Source organism: Poromitra crassiceps (genome assembly GCF_964638095.1).
Source record: "Poromitra crassiceps genome assembly, chromosome: 19".
In the NCBI taxonomy this organism is placed as follows: Eukaryota; Metazoa; Chordata; class Actinopteri; order Beryciformes; family Melamphaidae; genus Poromitra; species Poromitra crassiceps.
The window spans coordinates 82,156-108,500 of record NC_139646.1 but is presented as its reverse complement, the minus strand read 5'-3'; the positions used below and the strand labels follow the sequence as shown (position 1 = coordinate 108,500).

The 26,345-nt window shown below is 41.9% G+C and overlaps 2 protein-coding genes across 2 annotated transcripts; both read left to right on the top strand.

Annotated features, from left to right (window-relative positions):
- Positions 1–6,241: 6,241 nt before the first annotated feature.
- lbx1b (ladybird homeobox 1b) lies at positions 6,242–7,660 on the top strand (the record flags this gene model as incomplete). The annotated part of the gene is made up of 2 exons (XM_083656083.1): positions 6,242–6,566; positions 7,173–7,660. 2 exons carry the CDS (start codon positions 6,242–6,244, stop codon positions 7,658–7,660), a joined length of 813 nt encoding a protein of 270 aa, XP_083512209.1.
- A 9,109-nt stretch (positions 7,661–16,769) lies between these two features.
- Positions 16,770–25,438, top strand: cenpk (centromere protein K). Its single transcript, XM_083656084.1, has 9 exons — positions 16,770–16,826; positions 17,088–17,174; positions 17,264–17,320; positions 19,564–19,627; positions 20,171–20,217; positions 20,318–20,400; positions 20,563–20,664; positions 23,360–23,504; positions 25,074–25,438. The coding sequence occupies exons 1-9, from the start codon at positions 16,824–16,826 to the stop codon at positions 25,227–25,229; spliced, it is 744 nt and encodes a 247-aa protein (XP_083512210.1). The 5' UTR covers positions 16,770–16,823; the 3' UTR covers positions 25,230–25,438.
- The last annotated feature ends 907 nt before the right edge of the window (positions 25,439–26,345 follow it).

Here is a 26,345-nt window from a genome sequence, read left to right as displayed (position 1 = left end):
CTGGATTATTGACATTTGCACACCTTTTTGCACATCTGGACACTTTTCTATCTATTCCATCTTGTTCTATTCTAATACCGTATTATTCTATTTTAATACCTTATTCTAATACCTTATTATTCTATTTACATACACTGTTTATTGTTTGCCCTAACTTTGCACTATTGTTGTTGTTGTGATTGTGTTTGCTGTGATTTTGCACCTATTTCACCTACTGCACCTTGTCTGTAACGGAGCCTAGAGCATAAGAATTTCACACGTGCGTACTTGTACCACGGAGTGACAATAAAAATCTTGAATCTTGAATAATTAAAAAAACACGCTGTTAAGAGAAAGACCTAGACACAATTATTTGTTGCAAATCAATCACCTGATTTGCACTAAGTTATTTTGTAAATTGGCTATAGGTCTTTTTGGAACTGTGAAGAACCGACCCCTGGCTTCAGTTGTTTTGGACAAGGCTGCTATGGAGTTGAGCTAGCAACCTCCCTGTGTGTTGTATGGACCAACTTCTCCTGCATGTGTTTCAACTGGCATGAGGGTGAGTAGTGAAATAATTTACTTTTTGGATGAAGCGTTCCTTTAACAGATTCAGTTTCAGTGAATTTGTCATTGATGTAAGAAAAGCGGCGTTGGTACCATCTTAAAATCTGGCATCACAACTGAATGAATGGTTAGCGTCCATGTGGTTCCACAGTAAAGGTATTATGTATTACTCTGAGAACCATGAAAAGGGTTCTTTAAGGAGAGAGTAACAGTGCTATATGCACTCCTCATGGGGTCAGTTCTGTGCTTCTTGTATTTCTTAGCAGACTGCACCTGTTTTTGCAGTTTCTTGCATGGGGATAATGTGGTGGCTTCTAATTGATTGACTGTTGTGTTTGACTTGGATTTTCTGCTTATAAGTTATATGTTTCTGCTCTGTCGGGGCTTTGGGAAGTCATCAATGTGCCCTTTTTTTCTTTGTATATCCAGTGGCAGTAATTTTGACTCAATTCAGTAAGATCCTTTTGTCAAAATGTAACTGGGCCTTCATAAAAGTGAAAGCAAAGCAACCCTGAAGAAAACGTATGACTGTGTGTTCCAGCAGCACTGCACTGTGAGGCTTATGACCGTGTGTTAGCACTGGCACTGCACTGTGAGGCTTATGACTGTGTGTTCCAGCAGCACTGGCACTGCACTGTGAGGCTTATGACTGTGTGTTCCAGCAGCACTGCACTGTGAGGCTTATGACTGTGTGTTCCAGCAGCACTGCACTGTGAGGCGTATGACTGTCTGTGTGTTCCAGCAGCACTGCACTGAGGCTTATGACTGTGTGTTCCAGCAGCACTGCACTGTGAGGCTTATGACCGTGTGTTCCAGCAGCACTGCACTGTGAGGCTTATGACTGTGTGTTCCAGCAGCACTGCACTGTGAGGCTTATGACTGTGTGTTCCAGCAGCACTGCACTGTGAGGCTTATGACTGTGTGTTCCAGCAGCACACTGGCACTGCACTGTGAGGCTTATGACTGTGTGTTCCAGCAGCACTGCACTGTGAGGCTTATGACCGTGTGTTCCAGCAGCACTGCACTGTGAGGCTTATGACAGTGTGTTCCAGCAGCACACTGGCACTGCACTGTGAGGCTTATGACCGTGTGTTCCAGCAGCACTGCACTGTGAGGCTTATGACTGTGTGTTCCAGCAGCACTGCACTGTGAGGCTTATGACCGTGTGTTCCAGCAGCACACTGGCACTGCACTGTGAGGCTTATGACCGTGTGTTCCAGCAGCACTGCACTGTGAGACTTATGACCGTGTGTTCCAGCAGCACTGGCACTGCACTGTGAGGCTTATGACCGTGTGTTCCAGCAGCACTGCACTGTGAGGCTTATGACCGTGTGTTCCAGCAGCACTGCACTGTGAGGCTTATGACTGTGTGTTCCAGCAGCACTGCACTGTGAGGCTTATGACCGTGTGTTCCAGCAGCACTGCACTGTGGGGCAGAAAAGCCAGTCCATCAGGGATTTGTCACTGGCCTGTTATTACATCTCTAGCCCCATAAAATATGGCCGCCTCTCTGGAGATCCAACTGCCTGATAAATCCACTCTCCTCCAACCAGACCCCGGCCCTCATGATGAAACCGCCCAATGGTTTACCAGAGCGAGTGACCTCTGGTAATGACGTGTGATTTATACAGCGTGCGTCTTAAACAGCGGGACACAGCCACTGTTTCTATCTGTATCAGATGTCATGTGAGATAACGGGCCTTTGGGAGAGAGCGAGACGTTGCCACCCATCTTTGGGCTCTCACAAAATGGCTACAATCTGTGGCTAGTTTCCCCCAGCAGCTGCCTAATCGGAGGCTAAGCCGGCAGTGAGAGCTGTGTCTCCAGGATGAGCTCACTAACACATAGTGCAGAATGGCACTTTAAGCTAACAGACTACAGCATGGAAGGCCTAAATCAACACCTGGTTGGGAGGAAAGAGAGCACTTGTGTGTCCAGCAGATGCAATGTCCAGTAAGCAAGACAGAGGCACTGTAGAGACATCGCAACCTTCACCTATTATGGAATATGGTAAACCAGTGAATTCAAATAGTGCAATAAAAATCCATCTGAATTTTAGACGTGCAATACTTTAGTCTAAGCCTAAGGCTTTGTGGGCTTTATACGTATTTGAGGTTTATTGGAATAAATATGGCAGATATAGATAGAGATATTACAATGAATAGAACAAGTGTCCAACAGTGTTATAAAAAGACCGGTATCCTTTTATTAAGCAAAACAAAAACTGCAACCTGCGACACATGCTAGCATCAGACTTTGATGTAAATGGATATCAGATAGCATGATATTAGCGACACACAACAGTATATCACTCATCTGTGAATAGAGCAACAGAGTGAGTGATTTGCAGACTGCTTGTCCAAAGGCGAGATGGTGGGTGATGTGTCTTGTAGCATCCCCTGCCAGGGAATGTCCCCTACACGCTAGCAGTTTAAGAGATTAAGTTCTGGTGCTAAAGGAGAGCTGAGAGGCAGCATGCCGTTGACCTTGGCAAGAGACAGAGATGATGACACACCTCCACAAATATCTTTGTATCAAATGTCTTCAATAAACAGGCAGACTCAGTAGATCACTATATGTATATATATATATGTCCTCCCCATGCAGCCCAGTCTGCTTTGCAACATCATTATAATCAAGTGATAAATGTAATGTAAACAAATGGCTTCCACCACCCTTATTTGATAATGGTTCTGCAATGGATCAGTCCGGTATTGTAGTCGAGTCCGACTCGACTCAAGTCCGGAACACATTTTCAGAACTTGTGACTCAACTTGGACTTGAGCAGTGATGACTCGGACGACTTGACTCGAGCATCCATGGATTTGGACTCGGAAGTTGGAGACTCGGACTCGGACTTGTTGTTAATTGATAAAGACAGTCCGTCCCCTCTTCGTTTTTTGTAATATGCCATAATAATTAGGCATAAGATCTTGATAGCTATTAATACCATGACATTATTCCATTTTGTGCAAGGGCAGGCATGTGTCATGGATTCTATGTTCAGGGTAACTCTGGACTCAAGTAATGGGGTCTTGAATCTGACTCGGACATTGGTATCTCGGACTTGGACTTTTTGACTCAAACACTGCATGGGGACTCGAGACTTGACTTGGACTAATATGACTTGACAATATCTATAATGCAATGTATATCTATAATGCATTTTACAGTTTGGTCATCCATAATGTTTGCTACAGAACAATATAATTTTTCCAGTATATATTTTAAATCTTTCAAGCAGTCATTGAATATAAAAACTCAATTAAGTGACTGTTATAAATGTGTCATTATGTAGGAGTTATATTGAAACATGTTGTATTGCTTTTTAAATATTCATAAAAATACAATATTCTCTTTTCAAATTTACAAAATTTACAATTAAATTGCTTGGAAACTCGATTTTTACTTTTTCACAGCTGAATTTCATTTTTCCTTATGTTGTAAGCTGTGCATTACTGAAATGGAACTCTTAAGTGTCTGCATTGCTGACATACAGTACTAATTGAGTATTCAGTGGACATATTTTTATAATTATTTTGATTTACCTGCCATACATATTATCATTCTTGTTTTATTTGCATCTTGTTTTGTTTTCATCTGTCTTTCTACAGTACCTAAATTCCAAACAGATTTTCTTTGTATTGGCCCTCCAAGAAAATCAAAATAATGCTTGAAGAATTTTGAAAAAAGACAGGGTGTTTGGCGTTTAGCTGCCAAAACTTTTGCCAAATGTGGGAGAAACATGTTAGTGGCTGCAGTTCAATAAAACATTAAATGAACAGTTACTTCTGAAATTAGATATTGCCCCCCATACCAGCAAATATAAATTGTGTTGGCCTACAACTGTCTTGGCTGCTTTTTGTCTTCATATCCTGATTATGTTCAATTGGACATGTAGGCTATTGTATCCATTTAATTTATGATTTGTTTTTGTTCAAATGAAAATTTCGTTAAAATGAAGGTTTTCTATGAAATGGACCTGTTATATTTACAAAACACAAATAAAAAATAGGACATTCTTAATAGCAAAAGAAAAGTCAATCCCTATACATCTCTTTTTAGTTTTTCTGCCATCAGTGAGCCCCCTCTCTCCCTCCCCCCCCTCTCTCCTGACATATCATCATCATTCTGTTGATATTTTATTTCCCCTGGCGGATCCATCAATGAAGCATAGCCTGTGAGTCACCAAAGTGACGCCTCCTCCACTTTTGATACACCGGTAATCATTATCGAGTATTATTATACAACATAACAATACGAAAACAACAGCAGCTTTACAGTAACAATAGTACAATATTTTCTTAAATATAAACGTAATCATAATAATAATATAGGCTAATAATTACAGTAATAATATCTACAAAAATAATAATGATAATTGTCTAATAATAACAACAATGATATTATTATTTTCCTTTTTCAACAATAACCTTATATGCTACTTTTTAGTCTAAATATGGGATCTTTTTTATGAAACTAAAAGCTAAAAAAAAATTAAGCAAGAAGAAGTTCAGCTATGCCTATAATTATGCGAACGTAAAAAAGATCATTTTGACTGGGGGGGGTGGATATATATTTCTTACTGATCCGGACAGAAACATTTCGTTTCCGTATGCAAATAGCCCGTCGGCAATTTTTCAGAACCGCACCAAAATAAAGCCATCATGTCAACCCTGGAGGACGCGGGAAATTTGATAGGAGATGAAATATCTCTCTGGTGATATAAAAGGAGCCTTTCGCCTGAGTTATGACCCGGATTTGGCGACGCTGAGAGGGATGCATGCATGCTGCTACCTCTCCCCGCCCCAGAGGAGGTATCATCACAGCTGATATATCGCCCAGCTCTACATTACCTTTACAAAACAAAGGATGATCCGCTTTTGGTCGAGGGAAATATCCTTTGACTTTACTGCATCTAAAAATGGCCCTCTCTCGGCTTGTCTTTTTGAGAGCATCTGGATAATCCAAAAATATTTTTAAATGCGACCGCTTGCTATTGAATAGAAGAGACAAACTCCTGAAACTGAAGTTTAGTACGCGTAAATAGGCTTAAATAGACTGCGAATTGGGATCTCTCTCCTCTCTCTCCCCCTCCCTCTCTCCCTCTCTCTCTCTCTCTCTCTCTCTCTCTCTCTCTCTCTCTCTCTCTCTCTCTCTCTCTCTCTCTCTCTCTCTCTGCTTCTCCTCGTTTACCTCATACCTATTCTGGTATCTCGCCACACGACTAAATTAGACCAAAGATGATAAGAGCACAAAGCATTATAATTCCGCCGGGCTCCTCCTCCTTCCAGCCATGCGTCCTAATTAATGGGACACCCCCAGTCGCAAAAAGCTCCGCACTGGACTGCAACATAGTCAAAGAGTGAACGGGAAGAGGGCGAAAGTGCCACTGGAGATAATTGATTACCTCCAATCAATGATAACTTGTTAGTAATCGTCAACTCTTTGGACCTCGCCATTTTCAGGGAGGCATCTCATTCCTCCGGACTTGCTGCTCCTATCTGGGGAAACGACACTTTCCAGACATTTGGAATAAGATTTTTTTTTATCTAGTGTTTTCCCATTCTTCTGCCATTACAGTTATCTGCCATGCGCTTTAACTGATTACTGTTATGTGATTTTCTCGATATAGCCTTTGTTTTTGTTTTTTTGACCGCCGATATTTCAACAAAAGTCTGCGCTATAACCAATAATGACATCCAAAGAAGTGGCGAAATGTGATGCAGTGGAAAACAGGAGGCGCAGTCCACTGGACCACTTGCCCCCTCCTGCCAACTCCAACAAGCCGCTGACCCCCTTCAGCATCGAGGACATCCTGAACAAGCCCTCTGTGAAGCGGAGTTACACCATCTGCGGCACAGCTCATCTCATCTCTTCGTCTGAGAAGCACCGTGCGTCCGGCATCCCGCTGTCCAGCCGCGCTCTGCTCACCCAGACCTCCCCTCTCTGCGCCCTGGAGGAACTGGCCAGCAAGACCTTTAAGGGACTAGAAGTCAGCGTTTTGCAGGCTGCGGAAGGTAATCCCCAAAAATGCATTAGCCTATCCTTGCACTGAAACTCAGCAAGGCTATATTGTTTTTGCATGAACGGCGTGAGGGCGCATTTCTTTTATCTCGCTCTTATTCGATGGTCTATAGAGAAAAATGGCAGTCTTCTTCAGCAGTACTAGGCGATAGCAGCATATACACCTGTTTTGCACAGTGTCACGAAATGCATTTAATAAAGGCGATTGAGCTAGCTAAAACGGTGCTGAATGCAAACATAAATTGCTTTATGGAATTGCAAGCTCACATATTGGCCTATTCATTTTCTGCTCTCTAATTCGAAAGAAATCGCCATAAGGCCTCATAGTGTCCCTCAACAATGAGTTAGACTATGTTAATTATCTCCTATATGGCATCAATAATATTTAATATTTCCAACTGGGACATAGCCTAGTTTTTTGTCGTGAAATAATTGGTCTATACCCTTCTTAAATGTGTTAGATTAAGGCCTTGATATTACTTGATATTTTCGTATTGGGGTGCTTACGCGCATGCTGCAACGCCCTCGGTGCAGAGAAAGCCCTGCAATGGCATCATGAACCAAGCTGTCATTTTACCCAGCCTCAATCTGTCCCACAGGGAGAGACGGGATGACTCTGTTCGGCCAGAGAAACACCCCGAAGAAGCGTCGGAAGTCTCGAACAGCGTTCACCAACCACCAAATCTACGAGCTGGAGAAGCGCTTCCTCTACCAGAAGTACTTGTCTCCGGCCGACCGGGACCAGATAGCGCAACAACTGGGTTTGACAAACGCCCAGGTCATCACGTGGTTCCAGAACCGGCGGGCCAAGCTAAAGCGAGACTTGGAGGAGATGAAGGCGGACGTGGAGTCGGCCAAGGCCACGGGCCAGGTCCCCTTGGAGAAACTGGCCAAACTCGCGGACCTGGAGAAATGCGCCAATGGGACGCTCGGTCATCCGCGAGGCGTATCCCCGGTGCGGGGTGTGGGACAGGAGCACGAGCTCTCCCAGAAACTGCGCATGTCCCCACTGTCTCCGTTCTCGGACCACACAACTAGTAAAGAGTGCTCGGAGGACGAGGACGTGGAGATTGATGTGGATGACTGATGGCGCAGCGTGGCGCCTGGAGTGGAGAAGGCAACAAAGAGGACAGAAATCCCCACCGAGGACTTGTAACTTGTACTGCGTATATTGTATACCATATCTCAGAACATGTACCAAAATGTAATGACTTTTATATTGGCACACATAGACCTATTCATATAGTAGCCTAAAGCATGAAACAGAACAAGAAATATGCAGTGGTATTTTACAATGATTCATTAGCAACCTATTTCTTCTTGCAATCAAGCAATATGTTCTATTTTTTTTTACAGTAGGCCCACACGCGCGCGCGCACACACACACGCACACACGCACACACACTCACACACACACACACACACACACACACACACACACACACACACACACACACACACACACACACACACACACACACACACACACACACACACTTGGGAAACTTGCATTGCACCTGTTTCATTGCTTTTTCATCGGGCCTATTCTCGTAACGTTGATTAAAGTGCACCAATTTCTTTATTTTTTTGCATGGGAATGCATGATTTGATTTGTGATCATTATCTATTTATTTTACTTTTTTATTTATATCGCTTGTGTTCTGTTGAGCCAAATCATCCTGTCACTATGTCTGCTGGCTCTTTTTCTTATACCATCTGTAACTCTGACTTCAATTCATTATGGCGTCCCTATGCTGCAATGCATGATCGGAAAGGCAAACTCGGAAATTCACAGTTATGCGTTTTATGGGAATGCTCAAGCGATGGCGAGAAACAAATATTGCGGTGATTTTGACAGCTACTTTCTAGATTTATTGTTTGGATACAATATATTTACAGTTATAAATTTGTTATGTTTTTTACACCTGTAAGTGCCTTTCTAAAATCAGGACAGTATTTGAAAACCAATGCACAAACTGTAATGTATATACTATGGGAATAAAATGGCTTTTCTGAATATTTATTTTATGTTGTAATTCTTGCTTTAATTGGCGCTACACCAGCCTTTTTTCTATTGTAGAGAAAATAAACTTCATTTTTGAAACACGCTCGCCGTGCCAATTCTGGGCGTATAAGCCCATCAAAAGCGCCCTATTTAGAATTGACTTTTCCCTTATTATACTGAAGTATTTTGTGCCATTGTGTCCCTTTCTACTAGGATGCTCTAAACATTTTGTGGCCCGGAATCCCACAAGCCCTTTCACATTCTAAATGCGTATCGTGGCTTCTTGACCCTGCGACGTGTTTCTCCATTCGTGGTAAAAATTTATGTGAGAAACACAAATCTGGTCGGAGGAAAAAAAGAGGAGGATGCCACAAAAACACAAAGTTTTGGGCCAGTTTCTCTGGGCCTTTATAGACCTTTTTTGTTCTGCTGGACTGGGCCGTAATTTTGAGCGTAAAGCATGAAAAGTGGGGACAAATGAGCAGCGTTCCCTGATGGGACAAGTCACAATGGAGCAGGGCCAGCCTCCCGCAGGCAGCAATACTGAGACAAGTGTGTCCCACCGCACAAAAAGGACACAAACGTTTGGAGGCCATATGGTTTTTGAATTTTCCTCACGATTTCAGACAATTTGATGGATTGAGTTAACCCTCCTTTTAAACAGTTTAACTCAGCGCGAACAAAGGCCAGAATGCATACATAGACTCTCGCTTCATGAGGGCATCTGCGGCTATTAATGTCTAGCCCCTTTCTTTCCCTGGCGTTTTGAACAAGTCAATGAATTACAATGAAACTGGCTCTTTTTTGTGAGGCGCTTGTCTTTCTCCGCTTTTTAGCCCTAGAATAATATGTTTGACTTCAGTCCAAGAAGCGTTTTTCTAAACAAGAAATGCCGCACATTTTGTTGAAAGTGTTTTTCATGTTAAGTAGGCAGCCATAAAGAGTTTAGACTGTGACATTTATGCCAAAGTCTGGTTAGGGAGTCCTTTTGTTTGTTTTCTTCTCATCTCTTTTTTTCTCCTCCCCTTTATTTCTTTTGTCTTTAAAGAGTTTAATGAAGCTGAAAACATGATGATGTGAGAAAGAGCGTCCAGAAGCCAAAGAGAAACTCAAAGGCTACCTCCCGTTTAACCCTCTTTGTTTAAGGATTTGATCGTCTGTTTTCTTTTAAAGTTTTCCCCCCGCTCCGTATTTACCACTATAAGCCCCATAATCAGGCACATAGGCTATATAGGCAACATAGCATATAACCCAGTAATAAGAATATAATAAGATTAAAAATAGTATAGCTATAATAAGATAATATAAGAATAATTGTTTAGCCTATAGGGATTTGTGCTGACTGTGTGAATGCAATATGCACCTTTGAGCTCAATTCAGCTGTTTTGTTTAAAATAATCCCAAAGATGCTGAAAGAGCTAGCTGGAGTCCAAAACTCTGTTAAGGTGAAATACATTTTGAATTCGTGGCATTGACAGTCAATCGGACACACGCACACACACTCGCGCGCGTGCGTGTGCGCGTGCGTGCGTGCGTGAGTGAGTGTGTGTGCGTGTGTTGCTTGGATCCGCTTTCTGCACCTTATATCACTTATCACTCTGCCAATGGTCTGAAGCCTATTCTGAATAAAGCGTATTTATGATGGGACTGGATGGGAGGGAGTGTTAAGGCAGACTAAGTTTATGGATTTCACTTGCTTATTTTATGAGGGGTTGTCAGGCGGCCCAGCGATAAGTAATACTACAGTCTGAGGGACCACTTCGTGGTAATTAATCTGAAGGTCTTAAGTGTATTTCAGTATTTCAGTTCAAGATGGAAAAAAATCACTACTTCAATCGTCCGGAAAATTGAAGTTTGATGCATGAGTCCCTACTGAAACAATGGGCCAACCCTCTCTGTTTTCATCTCTTCCCTCCCCCTGTAACTGCCATTACTTTTTTCCTCTTTTTTTTGTTATGGCACCTTGAAAACAGTCACAAGGTGCAGAGTCAAAATGATATAAAAGACACTGGTCGACTATAGCATTTAAGCAAAGCATCAGGAAATTAATGAAATTGTTTGTTTTCAGTATAGTAGTCAGAACATTTAACTGCATAGAAAGAAATAGGCCTGCCATACAAAATTCCAGCATTAGATTATGAAAAAGCACATTATTATCATATTAGTATTATAGTAGCCTACAATGGCAGTAGTAGCCATAGTAGTAATTGTAGTAGGCATATAGGCTACAGTAGTGTTATATGACAAAGATTAAAAAGCAAACAGACAAAAACATCTTTATAATCTGTCAAGGATGATAGCCTATTATTATTTATTATTATTATTATTATTATTATTATTATTATTATTATTATTATTATTATTATTATTATTATTATTATTATTATTATTACCTTTATTATTATTATTATTATTAAACTGTGTCAAAGAGATCATACTCTAAATCACTTTATACTTGCCTGGAGTTAAGTCAGTCTATGTCTCTAAATAGAGCCGAATTGTAGAGTTTTAATCATAGCCTTCCTGTGGAGCCAGTTAATACTTCAAACTTCAATTTTACGGGCGATTGAACTAAGCATGTTCCTGACAAAATTGATGTATGTATTAATTTCCTTTAACTGTTGATTAATTAGCCTATGCTGAAGGCTCAAATGGAACAGTTTGCTTGGAAATTTGCATATTAATCAAATTCTAGTTGATCATTCACATGATAGGCTATGTGATTTTTGGGACATATAGCTTGGAAAAATATACTATGCCACCAATATAGGAAATATATTCTTTCTCACTCCTGCTGTTGCCTGTCCACTGTATTAAAATCAAAGACGCAGAACGAGCCTTTAAACCGAAATTGCTTGTCTTGTTTTGTGACAGCATGCACAGATAGATCAACATGCCACTGACGGGGGAGCTTTAGTGCCAGACAACAGCAAATTCATGTGTTTGTGGCCTATGCACGTGAGAGAGAGAGAGAATGTGAGAGAGTGAGAGAGAGAGAGTGCAGTAGCCCTGATATTAGAAAGAACATTTTGTAAAAAAATATATATATATATAATAATAATAATCCAAATGAGGTAATATTTTCACAGACTGCTGCTACAATAGAGTTGGTGTGCTAGTGGGGACGCCGTATGGGGGGTGATAAATGCCAGAGAGAAGCAGAGTGAAACATGCTGTCTGAAGAAACAGAGTTATTTTACATTAAATAATCATTGATATCCCTGTTAAAAACAAATAAAAAGGGGAGATGGTCTGATGCTGGTTAAGGTGCAGAACACGGACACTAAAACAGCTGCCAAAATATATTCTGATATATTCACCAGCTAAACAACATGAATGGGCATGATAAGTATGGCCAGCACCAGATTGTCTTATTGCCAGATTGGCAATCAAGAGAATATCATTGTACATAAAAAAAAAATCATATAGGTCATCAGCATGTATACATTCCTCATTTAAAGTCACCTGAGTAAAACATTTGACATAAGAAGACAACAAATTAAATGCAGGGTATAGTTTGAACAATGTGACTTATGGAGCATTTAATTAGAGGGAAGTGAAGGACATCACTTGACACTTATCTCAATATGCACACTGATTTAAAGGATAATAATTATTCATATTTTCAACCTGGGCCATTTCCCATCGTGAAGTGTTGAACTTTTCATCATTTATACTTCACGAGACCTCCAGTTCTCTCATTCACTGCTGTCCAACACACACACGCACATACGCACGCACGCGCGCGCGCGCGCGCACGCGCACACACACACACACACACACACACACACACACACACACACACACACACACACACACACACACACACACACACACACACACACACACACACACACACACACACACACACACACACACACACACACACACACACACAAGGCCCACATCTCCAACAGTGGAATCCAACAAGTGATTAAAACACATCCTTTCAACACTCGCCCCGCACATCCCACATCCAAAATAATTTGTATTTATGAATTTAAAATCAACCACAAACTACAGCAAATATTTCTCAATTTGTGTGACAGTGTAATTGATCATTGTGATTTTTCATACATTGGACCGCCAACATTGGTGGATTTGTTGGTAGTTTACTGTGTTGACACACTTCCACAATTTGTCATTCTGGGTGAGATATTGTCTATACAAAAAAAATAATCCACTTGCAATTCCCGGGAGGCTGAGGTGATGTTTTTTCCCCTTCTGTTTTTATTTAACTACCAAACATCTGATAAACGCAGCATCAATGGTCTAGGTGCCATAAGCGCATTCTTGTTCAAAGAGAATATCTAAAATATACACATATTTCAGGGAATAGACATTCTGGATGTAGGTTGCAGTGAGTGTTGTGTTGAAATGACATGGATGATGTTGAAGTTGAAGAGTGTAACCTGGAGGTAGCCTACGTATCTAGTAAAGTGATGACATTTCCAACAGTTAATCATCATGATGGTAAAAGTAAGGCCCAGGTTGAAAATAAGGAAAATTCTCCTTTAATCTTAGACAAAAGGAAACCACTGCCACCAACAGGTAAGCATGTGTCCTTAAAACTATAATGGCAACGTTGTTCACGATGCATGTCGTGGTTCACCCATACACGTAGGTTTCACTGTATTATAATGGTTCAAGAATTATTCACAAATTATGACCTGGGGGCAGGTCTATACATGCAGGTGAACCTAGATGCGTCAGACCAAAACATGATGCTGGTCATAAAATGTATCACTTGGATGTGGAAAACTGTAAATATTAATTTGACATAGCATTGACTTGGACATGCACTTCTGAACTAGATGATACCAACAGAAGTGTCATCTTTCTGACCGCCACAGAAGAAGAAGAGAGACAGAGACACCTGCTGGTGTTTGCAGGACATATGACACCTCTTAAACTGCTTGCTACATGTTGTTTCTGGATCTCCTTTCTCCCCCGGCTCACCTTATATCCCAAGGAATAGCCATAGTCATATACATCCATCTATTGCAGTGATTATCAACCTTTTACATATCAAGGCAGGGGTGGATCTACCAGGGTGGCATTTGGCTCGCCCCCCCACCCAAACCCCCCACCCCCCAACTAAAAATTGCCTTGCCAACCAGCTGCCACCAGGGATTTTGGGCCGCATGAAAATATATCTCATTGGACCCCACCAGCCACCACCATAGACCACGCCAACCCTTATGTTTGTTTTTTGGATACTCACTGCATGGTTTTGATGGTATCGCATTCGCAAACCTCTGTCCACAGACAGACAGACAGACAGACAGACAGACAGACAGACAGACAGACAGACAGACAGACAGACAGACAGACATATAAACACCTGGTAAAGTAGGCTACTCAAAACCGCTTCTGTGGTGGCTCACCTTGTAGAGCGCGTACCACCAAAGCATATACATGTAGTCCTTCGTACGGCCGACCAGGGTTCGAATCTGACTCGTACGTGGTCCTCTGCCGCATCACATCCCCTCTCTCTCCCCACCTTTCCTGTCTGCCTACTGTCCTATCAAATAGAGGGAAAAAATGCCCATAATAATAATAATAATGAAAAAGAAACGCTTCTGTGGGGGTTCCCAATACAATATGTTTCTCAAGGCCTACATTTTGCTATGATGACACACACACAAGATGGCACGAGTTGACATGAATTTAGTTACAACCCCCCAAAAAAGTGTGCACATGGCACATCATCCCCAGAGTCTCCACCCTAGAAATTGAGCGCGCATCTAATTAGCATCAAGCATGCAGTGTCTTAACAAGACTGTGGACTGACAGACAGACACCGCCCACCCACCTAGGCGCCATCGTGCAACTGTGCACCAACGGCTCATACTACATCACAGTTGCTCGAGTGATATCACTGATGACGTCCGAACCCAACACCAGCAACGAGTCAAGCGAAACACCCAACGGTCTAGATGCCCCTGCTGACCACCCGGAAGAGGGCCCCATAGCGTTAGGGGACTTGGTTCGAGCAGGGGCGCCCGGGGGGTGGGTTCTAGGAGGAGGTCAAGGAAGACCTCTTCCGAACAACAACACTAGCCTGAAAATGGCAAGTTTTGACGAAGATTTGGATTGTTCAATAAAGCAGCTAAAGATAGCAGAGCCGGGGGCAGTAGGCATTCCCCCCACGTTAAAATGCCCGAATTTGTAACAGGATTAAATATCTTTCCAGTCAGGGGCAAAATATGGTTTGGGTCTCACTTTTTCATAACAAGTGTAGGGGGGTCATTTTTTATATAACTGGTCCATTTGGAGTAAAATAGATGATAGAAAAGGGGGTGATTGACAGATCGCCTGTCCAGTGATCGCGCAGCTTGCCGATCACGGACCAATAACAGGCGGAGCTGTGGTTCTGGGAAACTCCCATCTCATGAGCTGCACAAGGACTCCACCCATTCCCTCCCACTCTGCTGACGAAAAATCAAGATGGCGATGGCCAACAAATCAACTCCAAACTAGAGAGCAAAATGAATGGAATAGCTTTGTCCATATTTTTTTTAGGTCAGTGGGTATGACCAGCCAGACTCTCCCAGTGCAGGGAGAGATAGGCTGGCAAGTGAGACTAGTCAAATACTGATGCTTTGTGTTGGTGTTTTGGACCAGATCACCAACCCAAAGCATCGGTATTTGACTATACTTGAGTTGGGAATGAGAACCGTTGACTCAAACCTTCCTCCAGAATCGCTTACTTGGGGGATCTCCTAGCCTATGCAGATGCCCTCCTCTTGCCTCAAGAGCAGCGCCACTGGCCAATGGAGTCATGCGCCAAAGTATTTGCCATGCATGCCGATTGCTAAATAAGGTTTGTTAAATCCTACCAACTGGCCTCTCATGATTGAAGTGAGGTCTCCAGACCAAATTTCAAGCAGAAGGCCACACATGCATAACCTGATCACAGCGTGACGTCAATCGAGTTTGACGTGGTCAGTCAAAGTCCAAGTATGACATCTGCAATGATGTCGGATATGACGTCAGTTCATTCTCATATATATAGCAAGGGTTTTACGTCACCTCTCTCTCTGGCCGATCATAGCAGCAGCTAGCTTCACGGCAGTCCATCTCCCCTGAAGCCGTCCTCTGAAGCGTTGTTTTGCCCCACACACCTCCCAGTCCGCCACCAACGAGTCTTGACTCCTGTAGGATCCCCCACGGGTGGGGGGGGATCTCCTAGCCTATGTAGATTTAAGCAATAAGCCCCAAGAGGCTGTGGTTTACAGTGATTTTACAACAGCTAAGGGGTGTTCTAAGGCCATGTTATGCTAGCTAGCAGCTAGTTTATCACAGATTGGGCTAAATGACACTCCAAAGTTTGGCTACGTTTTGTGAGGGAAAAACTGGCATCGCCAATGGGTTTGATGGGTACCCACGAGTCTTTACAAAATGATGCTAATCCCATGCTTTTTGTTGTTGCAAAAACCATGCATTTCTGTGTGTGCATGCAGTAGTAGTCTATACATGTGTTATTTTCGCCTATTTTATTTGAATATTTCTGCATAGGCTACTGGGGTCACTAAACAGTATTAGAATTGCATTTTAATGGATAGGCTAAGTAGGCTATGTACAGTCTATGAGGCTATGACTGGAAAGCTTCATCTGTGATGGTGTAGTGTTAGTCCCCATATCCATTAGTGACTAGTGAGAGACACTTTTTTTTAACTTCACCTCAAGTTACCACTAGGATAATCAGAGCCTCGTGAAACTGTACAACCACAAACTAGAAACCAAGGCCTTTCATGGGATGTAATGTATGGCTTCCTTTGCAAGGCAGCTGGATTTGTGCAAGATCATGAGATCACATGCTGCTGTGGTCCTCAAACGTACCTCCGGTCCTTTCCCTGATTTCAGAATCCAAGTAGGCTGCTATACCCCATTTACCCGAGTGAAAGAGTTGTGATATGCCATTGCCTATTTTCAGCTCCCATTTTTATTTGCTTTTGACTCAGACATTTGTCTTAGTTTTACCTTCCTATATGTTAAGTTAGAATCGGCTACTTCACTGCGGGTCATACGTTTTAAGATGTAAGCTCTAAAAACAGCTCAGAGTCATTTGCAGAGATGACTGCGTCTGTTTTAAAGCGGCGCTGGTGACTGCGCAATGCTGCGCAGCATCAATGCTCGTCAGCATCCCTCTGTCGCAGACGTGACGTCATCAATGTTGGCGGTGGTTTGAAAACGGAAGCGCGGTCGTGGTCCTTTCTTTGAGTTGTGAAAATTACAAACTATGGTAAGACTGCGTTTCACCAGACAAATACCTGTGATTCGGATATGTAAATAACAATGTGTTGTGTATTCCACCACCGTTTATTCGTCGTTTGCATTAGAGACTATCGGCGTTGTTTATGGTTACTTTTTCTTCTTCTAGTGGGCGATAACAACAGCACTCTTTGCTCTGTGGGCTCAGTGTCGCTATGTATTCTAGTCTAAAAGCGTTCGTCACACATCACACAGTAAAAACCTACCAGATCTGTCGTGTTTGTGTGTCCAGGCTGAGGGGAACAGGGAGCTGCTGGAGGACCAAGCTCTGGCACAGATGATGAGCGACTGTGAAGCGCAGTTTATGCAGTTGGAAAGTGTGGGTTGTTGTTGGTGCTGCTGGAATGAAGTTGTAGTACCTCTGAAGCCTAGTAGGTACAAACTGCTGACTGTGTTTCTCTGTTACAGCTTCAGAATCAGATTATACTGTGTGAACCAGATTTCGGCGAGAATCCACAAGAGCAGGTGAGGTGATCGTAATCCCAAAATACTACCTGTGCTTTTCAATAAATGATTATTGGCACCCCCTGGAAATATGTTTAGTTAAACAGTATTATATATACACACAGTATATATATATATACACAATATATATACACACACACACACACATATATATATATATATATATATATATATATATATATATATATATATATACCGTATATAAGCAATATCACATGAGAGGGAGTGCGGTTGTTGGCTAATATTGGCACTGCTGTGATTCGGTCGCAAGATAATCACAGCAGTGCCAATATTAGACAACAACAGCACAACCTCGAGTGTGATATTGCTTTTATACAACAGTTCTATTAAACAAAGCTGATTAAAAAAATGACAAAAAGCGGAGAAAATATATGATTTCTGTATTTATTCCTCCGCCAACAAAAATAGTCCCCTCAGCTTTCTGCTTTGCCAAAAATGTAGCCTAATCAGCCTAATTAACTGCAGGCTGTCTAGTTTACTACTGTCTACTCTACAGCTGCGAAGCATTTTGTTGATTAGGGCAGCTGTGAAGCGGAGTGATCTACACACAGTGAAGCGCCAGTGCATTATCATGAAATAACAGCACTCGTAGGATCCCTCTTGTCCAATCAAATTGCTCGGCCAGAACTACCTGTTGTATAAATATATTTATACCATGGTCTGGGTGAATACTCGATTCTGATTGGCTGCAAGGTGTCCATTAAAAAGTGATATTGTACAGTGATAATGGACACCTAGCTAAATGGTCTGTTCACCGTTCATATCAATGCGCCATAGTTTCATCAGTGTTATCAGGAGAGCAGTTTGAGCTCTATACCCCCGTTAAGGGTTAATATGACAATTTTGGATGTTGAGAAAAAAATTGACTCGGTCAAAGTAAGTATTTAAATCACCCCTGTGTGCTCAGTTTATCAAAAATAACTCTTATTTACAATTTTGATTTTCGTTTCGGAGATTTTTAACCTCGCGTCACCAGGCTCTTCTCGGCGACAAAGAGGATATTTCCCTCGGCTCGTGCACGAGAGAGAGAGAGAGAGAGAGAGAGAGAGAGAGAGAGAGAGAGAGAGAGAGAGAGAGAGAGAGAGAGAGAGAGAGAGAGAGAGAGAGAGAGAGAGAGAGAGAGAGAGAGAGAGAGAGAGAGAGAGAGAGAGAGAGAGGCATGCAGTGCGAGCCCCCGCTGCACTTTTCACTTCCTGAAACTCTTCGCTCTTAAATGTTAATATACTTGGCCAATACGTATCTATCATACAAAATAAAGCAAGCAGCCAAACGGTAATGTCTTCATTTAGAACGCAAAACATCGTTAAACCTGCATTCCTGTGATGAAGTTAACGTTTGAGTCGGCTTTAAAACGGAGATTGGTGGAGGTGGGAGGGACTATTTTATTTCGTGGAAGACTGATTTACAGTATGAATAACAGACATTTAGCCATTTAGATTGCTTTATTTATTACACATGGAAATATAAATGACTGGTCTTATTGTTTTGTTGGCAAGTGACCATGGTATAAGCGGGTTAATGCCCTTCGAGGTGTACATTATCACTTTTTAAGGGACTCCGCGGAGGCAAACCATCCTCGGCTTCGCCTCGGACGGTTCACGCCTCCGCGTCGTCCCTTAAAAAGTGATAATGTACACCTCGTCGGGCATTAACCCTTACATACACACACACACATACAAATATACTCATCTATATAGTCTGGATGGAAAAACCTCGTTCAGAGACTTCCGGCTATGGGCAGAATGTAGGAACCAAAGTGCTGTACTCCAGGAAAATATTCTGCTCAATTCTTGCGTTCCATTCAGATGTAATGTTATGGATCCAGCAAGTTTCTTCAAGTAAAACTTTGAATTCTTCATTTGGCATGTCCATGCTTCTTATTTTTGCTCTAACTCGTAGCGATTGGTGAGGTTAGGCTGCCTACTGCTGCATTTCTGTGGGGGAACGGAAACACTGCGGACCGGAACATGGGGTGGGAAATCCTGCCTGTAGTAATGCGTACCAGGCTATTCTCCTCGGGAAGAGCCGGGTGACGCGAGGCTATATATGTGTTGTGTGTGTGCACGGGTGTGGGTGTGAAATAACTGAAACTATGATACTACTGGTAATAACAGAATCGCAAGGTGTGGGGGTGCCAATAACTTTTTGTAATATAATAAATTATTTATATAACTTGGTTTTATTTTTATACTTTTGACCCAATGTGACCATTCATCTACTAGTCGGTGAATAGACTGATGGCATCAGAGGCTGAACAGAGGCAGTGGATGGCAATGGAGCCTAAAAGTAAGTGCCTCCATTAGCAATACCCTGCTACACGCTATACTGTGAAACAAAAACAATCACATGGATTATGAATGAGATTATGCAAACTGGAGTTGTAACCGTAATCTCTTGAATAATCTCTCTCGTGAATAATCCTAGTACGGAATGAAGGAAACTGTCCGTCTGTCTGAATCCATTTATCTCCCCAATGGGTTGGCCAATCAATCAGAAACTGCACATGGGTACTGGGCATTGGCATAGGCTATAGGCAGGGATTAAGCAAAACTAGGCAGCGACTGATGAAGCTGATTTTTCAATTCCCCCAATTCAAGATGTTTGTTAGCTTTTTTTGGCAAATGCTTAATTGTAATTTAATTTCTCATTTTGAGACTATGTATCCAATCCCAGTTATGCATCCAATCCCAGGCAGACATGTCAAATTGAATTGTTACCATTGCATAGTCAGTGTATCAGTTTTGCCTCAAGCATTCAAGATTACCCTATTTGTACTTCATGTATGAATGATTGGTCAGCTGATTCTTTTTCTTCTTCTTCTTCACCCAGTGTTGGCAACAAATTCTGAAGTTTTACTTCATGCTGGAAACGAGGAGGTATGTATAAAATGATGCGCCTTATAAAACATTGAATTGAAACGGTTGTATACATTGTTCCCACAGTGTGATCAGTCTTTCCCTCTTCCGCTTTCCACAGATGCTGAGGCTGTGCTCACATCTTGAGACGCTTGTTTCTTGCCACGAAGCCAAGAGGGACAAACTGAGAGAAACTAAAAAACGGTGACCAAGCAATTATTCAATTGACTATCATGCCTCATGACACATGAAAGCTTGTCAGAAGAAGTGAATTGAGGCTTTTTAGAAAGTTCTTCTGATAGTTTTTTTGCTCTTGTTTGTGTATGGTGATCATGGAAGCGTGATGCTTTTTATCATGCTTTTCAGTGAAGAGAAGTGGCTGGAAGTGAATAAACAGGTGTTGACCGCTGCCACTGATCATGCTGAACGACTCAAATCGGAGAGAAATAACTCATCAAAGGAGCACAGGTAAACCCCCTTTTAGTCAAAAACCCACTAATATCCACAAAAACACAGCTTTTTCTTCCATCTAAAACATGGCTGACCAATTTGGGGCCCGTGGGCCAACCTTGGCCCGTCCCCTGTTTGTTTTGGCCCGTCCCCTGTTTGTTTTGGCCCACCATGGATTTGACCAAAAAATTAAATAAAAAATCTCCGGCTGATATTACTGTCTTTCAGACAGTCTTTAATTCACAATGAAAACTAACGTTAAATAAAGTTTGACTGGGCTCAAGCTAAATTGTCAAATATTGCCGCCTGCTTGCCGCCCATGCACTTATATGTACTTAACTAACTTAACTTAACTAACTATCCTGTGTGCACAAAGTCATGTTTGGTTCATTTTCTTTTTGGAGAGATCCTTTATTGATTTGATTGGGACGAGCGTTTACAGGCCCCTGAGCTCTTGTCATTTTGCAAAAGTGGCCCCCCGGTCAAAGCAAGTAGAGTATCCCTGCTCTAGCGGTCTCATTTTTAAAGCTAGCGTGATGATCCTTATACCATGAAACTAGAAGACCCAAGCAATCGATTGGGACCGAGCAACCATGTCAACCTAGCATGTCGGGAAGGGGGCGAAACAACGCTCCAAAGTTAGGCTAAATTTTGGCGAGGGAAAAATTATGGTGGGCATTTTCAAAGGGGTCCCTTGACCTCTCACCTCAAGATATCTGAATGAGAATGGGTTCTATCTAGGGCATTCACGACTAGTGAATTTTACTAGTCGACTAGTCGTCCCTAAAGGTAGTCGACTAGTCGACTAACCGTTTTTAATTTATTTTTAATAAAAATTTTTTTTTTTTTTTTTTTTTTTTAATCTTTAAGAAAGAACATGAGGTATTTACACGACATACATGGACTATCATATCCCATATCCCCCACAAAGAACATCAAAACACAACAAAACAAAACAAGAAAACTGCATAAGATACACAATAATCCAAGAACAAACAAGACTATTGGACAAACAACCAAACAAAAACAATGCATTCAGCTCCTATCCTGATAAGCCTAATGACACTGGGGTAAAAAGTTCTTAAAGTCAAACTCTGTATGTGGTTGCCATATTTTGGGGATGTCTAAGAATCTGATTCTTGTAGTAAATTTCTTGTAGTAAATGTTATCCAACGTATGGTAGCTTGAGAGTTCATTCCACCAGTGAACTACAGCTGGGGGATTGGATGCTTTCCAATTTAAAGCTATGCATTTCCTAGCTGCCAACAGGGCAAGATCTATGTATTTACTTTGAATGCATTGTTTTTGTTTGGTTGTTTGTCCAATAGTCTTGTTTGTTCTTGGATTATTGTGTATTTTATGCAGTTTTCTTGTTTTGTTTTGTTGTGTTTTGATGTTCTTTGTGGGGGATATGGGATATGATAGTCCATGTATGTTCTTTCTTAAAGATATAAAAAAAAAAAAAAAAAAAAAAAAAATCTTTTTTTTTTTTTTTTTTTTTTTGCTAAAACGACTAGTCGACTACTAAGCACAGTGTCGACTAGTGGTTTTACTAGTCGACTAGTCTGTGAATGCCCTAGTTCTATCTATGGGTAGGGATCTGGCGTCATTGTTGTGGCAAAAGCATCACTGGCTGCAACTAGTCTACAAAAGCATCCTTGGCAAATCTCCTCACTATCTCTCAAACCTCCTGCACATCTCCCACAGCACTTACCACTTAAGATCCAGCAACTTCATTATGCTCATCACCCCAAAAGTCTGTACCACCTTTGGCCTTAACTCCTTTTATTTTGCTCCTGCAAACGACTGGATTACACTACAAAACACACGTAAACTCACAACTCTCTCTCCCTCAACACCTTCAAACACAAATTGTATCAGTTTATAGTGGACAGCTGCCCTCTCCCCTCTCTCTCTTTCCCTTATTATATACATAATATTATATACATAAGCATAAGCACACCTATCCTCTTCTTGTGCTTATTACTGCTGGCAGATCTTAGCTCTATTTTATTTGCCTATTTTATTTATCTTGCCTATGTGTTGTGTGTTGTTGTGTTGTTGTGTCGTGTGTTGTGTGTTGTTGTGTTGTTGTGTCGTGTGTTGTGTGTTGTGTGTTGTTGTGTCGTGTGTTGTGTGTTGTGTGTTGTTGTGTTGTTGTGTCGTGTGTTGTGTGTTGTGTGTTGTTGTGTCGTGTGTTGTGTGTTGCCTATGTACCTTGTGTTGTTCCGTGCTGACTGTTATTTTACGTCTTACTTTACTTTGTGTATTTATTGAAACTTGCTGAGCCCTCTTGGCCAGGTCGTCGTCGTAAATGAGAACTGGTTCTTAACCGATTTTTACCTGGTTAAATAAAGGTAAAAAAAAAACTAAAAACGTTGAGAATTATCCTGGGTTGGAATTTAGAAATTCCTTTTAGCTTACCAGTCATGAGTCATGAGCACCCTCATTACCAGTCCCCCCATACATTGTCCCCCTACTTCAGCCCCTGGCCCACGTTTGTTTTGGGTCGCGGGCGTCGCGACTGGTGTGATCCAATCGCAAGATGGTCTAGTTGCTAATAATCCCGAGTCTTCTATTTTTTGAGACGTGAGAAGTGCATGTTTCAAACAACATTGAATGCCTGATTCTTGCGCAGACAAGATCATCTCTGTATTTTTGTACGAAGACATTTACACGTTACTCTTTTGTGACATGCACATGCACTCCACAGTGTCTTACAGGGCACCAAGGATAAGATCGAGAAGCTGATCGAGTACAAGGGAAAGCTGACAGACGCACTGGTAGATGTTCTGGACAATCATTTCCCTCTTCCTCAGGGTGAAACCAGTCGGATTTCACTCAATAATATTCTCGAGGTGGGTTTTGTAACCATGATTGATGCCAAATTTATTTTATTTTGTGTTTAAAGGGATAACAAATAAATAAATGTGTTAAGTCACTATCTATCTGATAGTGACTTAACACAATGGTGATTGAGCGTATGGCCCATTGATGGAAGATGAGTCTGGTGGCACAGGTCTCCATTGTGTATTTGCGATGGGCCGCGCTTAGCGGCAGTGCCCTTGGAAAATAGTTTCCAACAATCCAACTTGCCATTTTCAGCGTGTAGCAACGAGCTAGCGTGTAGGTTTCTGCCTTTAGCTTGCTAGCTAGTTAGCGTTGTTGTTTTGACTGAGGCGGCAGGGCACTGTTTACAGCGACACACAGGGAGGAGGGAGCGGAAGCCGCTCTGATTGACATGGTCAGAGCAAATGACAGAGCTTGTAATAAGCCGGGAGCGGACATCCGGCAGCAGCTGTAGAGCAGGGGAGAGCTTGTCCCAGTAGCCTGTTTCCGTGCAGCCAGACGACTCTTACGGAAGGGAGGGGAGGCTGGCCAGCGAGACTAGTACTGACCTAGCAAGCTAACTTGAAATATAGATTAAAAAAGAAAAAACTTGAAATAGAGTTTGTGAGTTCCCAAACTCCACACAAACCACACATATATAAACACAAAGCGGCCCCTTGTTCGCTCAATATAGTTGTAACTAAGATATTAGATTAAAAAATATTTTTCCCAACCACAGATTTAGCTACTACATCAACGAACTTCACATGTAGCTTTAGCTAATGGCTCCCTGCCAACTTGAGTTCCTGTTGCCAAATCTGGTGAGAGTGTGTTGCTGAGACAGGAGCTATTGAACGATTTGAATTTTCTCCTGATCTGTCTGTCTGAAAAATGCCATTTTAGTGTCAGAATGTTCAGAAGATATGTGGCTTCGGAGAATGGGCCGAATATTTAGTTTGATGACTATGGGGGCGAAAGAATCTGTCATAATCTGAGATCACGGTCACTTCTCCCATTGACTCCAATAGACTCCAGACCTGCCAAAAGTCTCCTAAGTGCGTGGAAAAACATGGGCAAAACACACGTGACAAAATGACAGGATGTGAGTTGAAGTCAGGAGTGTCTCGCTTGAAATCCCATCATCTTTGATTAAACTTTTGAAAGGACATTCTAGTGTGCTGGCCTGTTCTCCTTAAATCAATAGTTAAACCAATAGTTGAATCACTTTATCCACCCGTTCACTGGTGGACAATCGCTGGTATGAAATATGCTTAGTCTCGTACTGTCTCTTCACATTGAACTCTTTCATAACTGAGACAAACATCACTGTTTCAGCTTTCAGTGAAAAAGTATTCAACTTTCCAGCGCTCATGAAAGCGGCTTGCTTCGCTGACAACTTCATGCTTCTTTGCTGTTGCCATGTCTGCCACATGGACATTCCTGAGCTAAAGTGAATCATGTGTCGGGCCGTCCTCGTGGCTCACTTGGCTTAAGGTACATAGCGTCCTGCATGGGTTTGAGGACTTTTGTCGCACATTATCCTCATCTTTCTTCTTCTTCCTTTCCTGTCCCTTTGCCTGTCGTCTGTACTCTCCCAGATGCTGATGAATAAGATGAGGCAGACGCCACACGACCCCTACGTGACGATAGACGAGACGTTTTGGCCGCCGTACATTGAGATCCTGCTCCGTTACAGCATTGCAGTGAGGCACAAAGAGAATCCCTTCAAGATCCGCCTGGAAAGCTTTGTTTAAAGGGAGCAGTGGATTTCCCATCTACATTAGTTATCCAGTGCTTCTTATTTGGCTCTGCTTGTACAGTGCTTTCATAATTGATGTATGCAGATATTAAGACTACCTGTGCAGGGAAAGCAAAGAGGCTAACGTTTTATTCCCTGTAGTCTAGCACTATTGTAGTATGTATATATGCAGCTTTTGTTTTTTCTTTCTGAACCCTGTAGATGTGGCTGTTCTCCTGTAAATTTGTAAAATTTAATAAAACTTGATAACTTCTGTGATGGTGTGGTATTGTGGCCAGGAGCCAACTGTAAACATCTTTCGAGCTACACTTGTCAATGGGAGATGATCAGTGTTGGGGGTAACGCATTACATGTAATATATTACTTTTAGCAGTAACTAATATAACTTATTACAATAGAATTTCAGTAATATACCAGTTACTTTAACAAGTTACTTTTTTATCAAAGCCCATTTAAATAAAGATACAATCATTTCCTAATCAAATTGTGTGTTTTTATGCAAATAACCACTATAGATGACAATAACAAAGGAAAAAGATTTTGGACGATTTACTGACTTCAAGACGGTTGTTCTTTTTGTTCTGGCGGGGCGCCCGGCGATGTCATTCTGCTACTGCTGTAATATGTATTACATTTTGAAAGTAACTTGTTCAACACTGGAGATGATAATCAAAAAGTTATGTAAAAAAAAAATCGAACGTTTATTCATAATTGAGCTTGTGCGTCAGAGCAGAACGTCAGGGCTCGTCTAGTCTGGCCACCTTTCACCCCGCTTTTTGTCATGAGGCATAAACCACGGAACCAGAATGAACACCGGAAAGCAGTGCGCCAAAAAACGTCTTTGTTGCCGTAGCTTGACGTCTCTTGCCTCGATTAATTGTCTGATGCAAAGCTTCTGTATTGGCTTAAAAGATGTGAGATTGTGAATCCGCAATGTTTCTAAAAATAACTTCTTCAAAAACTTCGTTCGGTACGTCCATCTTTTGTTTTGTTGTTTGCCGTTCTGATACTTGTGTCAAATTGTCAAGTTAACGTAAAAGTTCACGAGCTAGAAACGCTGCCCTTCCTGTCTAGGGCGGGCTCTAGGCCGGAACCAGGTAGGGTGACAAAA

What these genes read in the sequence shown, in the direction of transcription:
- cenpk (XM_083656084.1), top strand. An exon ending in AGTTTATGCAGTTGGAAAGT is followed by an intron (nt 17,175 to 17,263) that starts GTGGGTTGTTGT and finishes TCTCTGTTACAG; the next exon opens with CTTCAGAATCAGATTATACT. An exon ending in GCGAGAATCCACAAGAGCAG is followed by an intron (nt 17,321 to 19,563) that starts GTGAGGTGATCG and finishes TTCATCTACTAG; the next exon opens with TCGGTGAATAGACTGATGGC.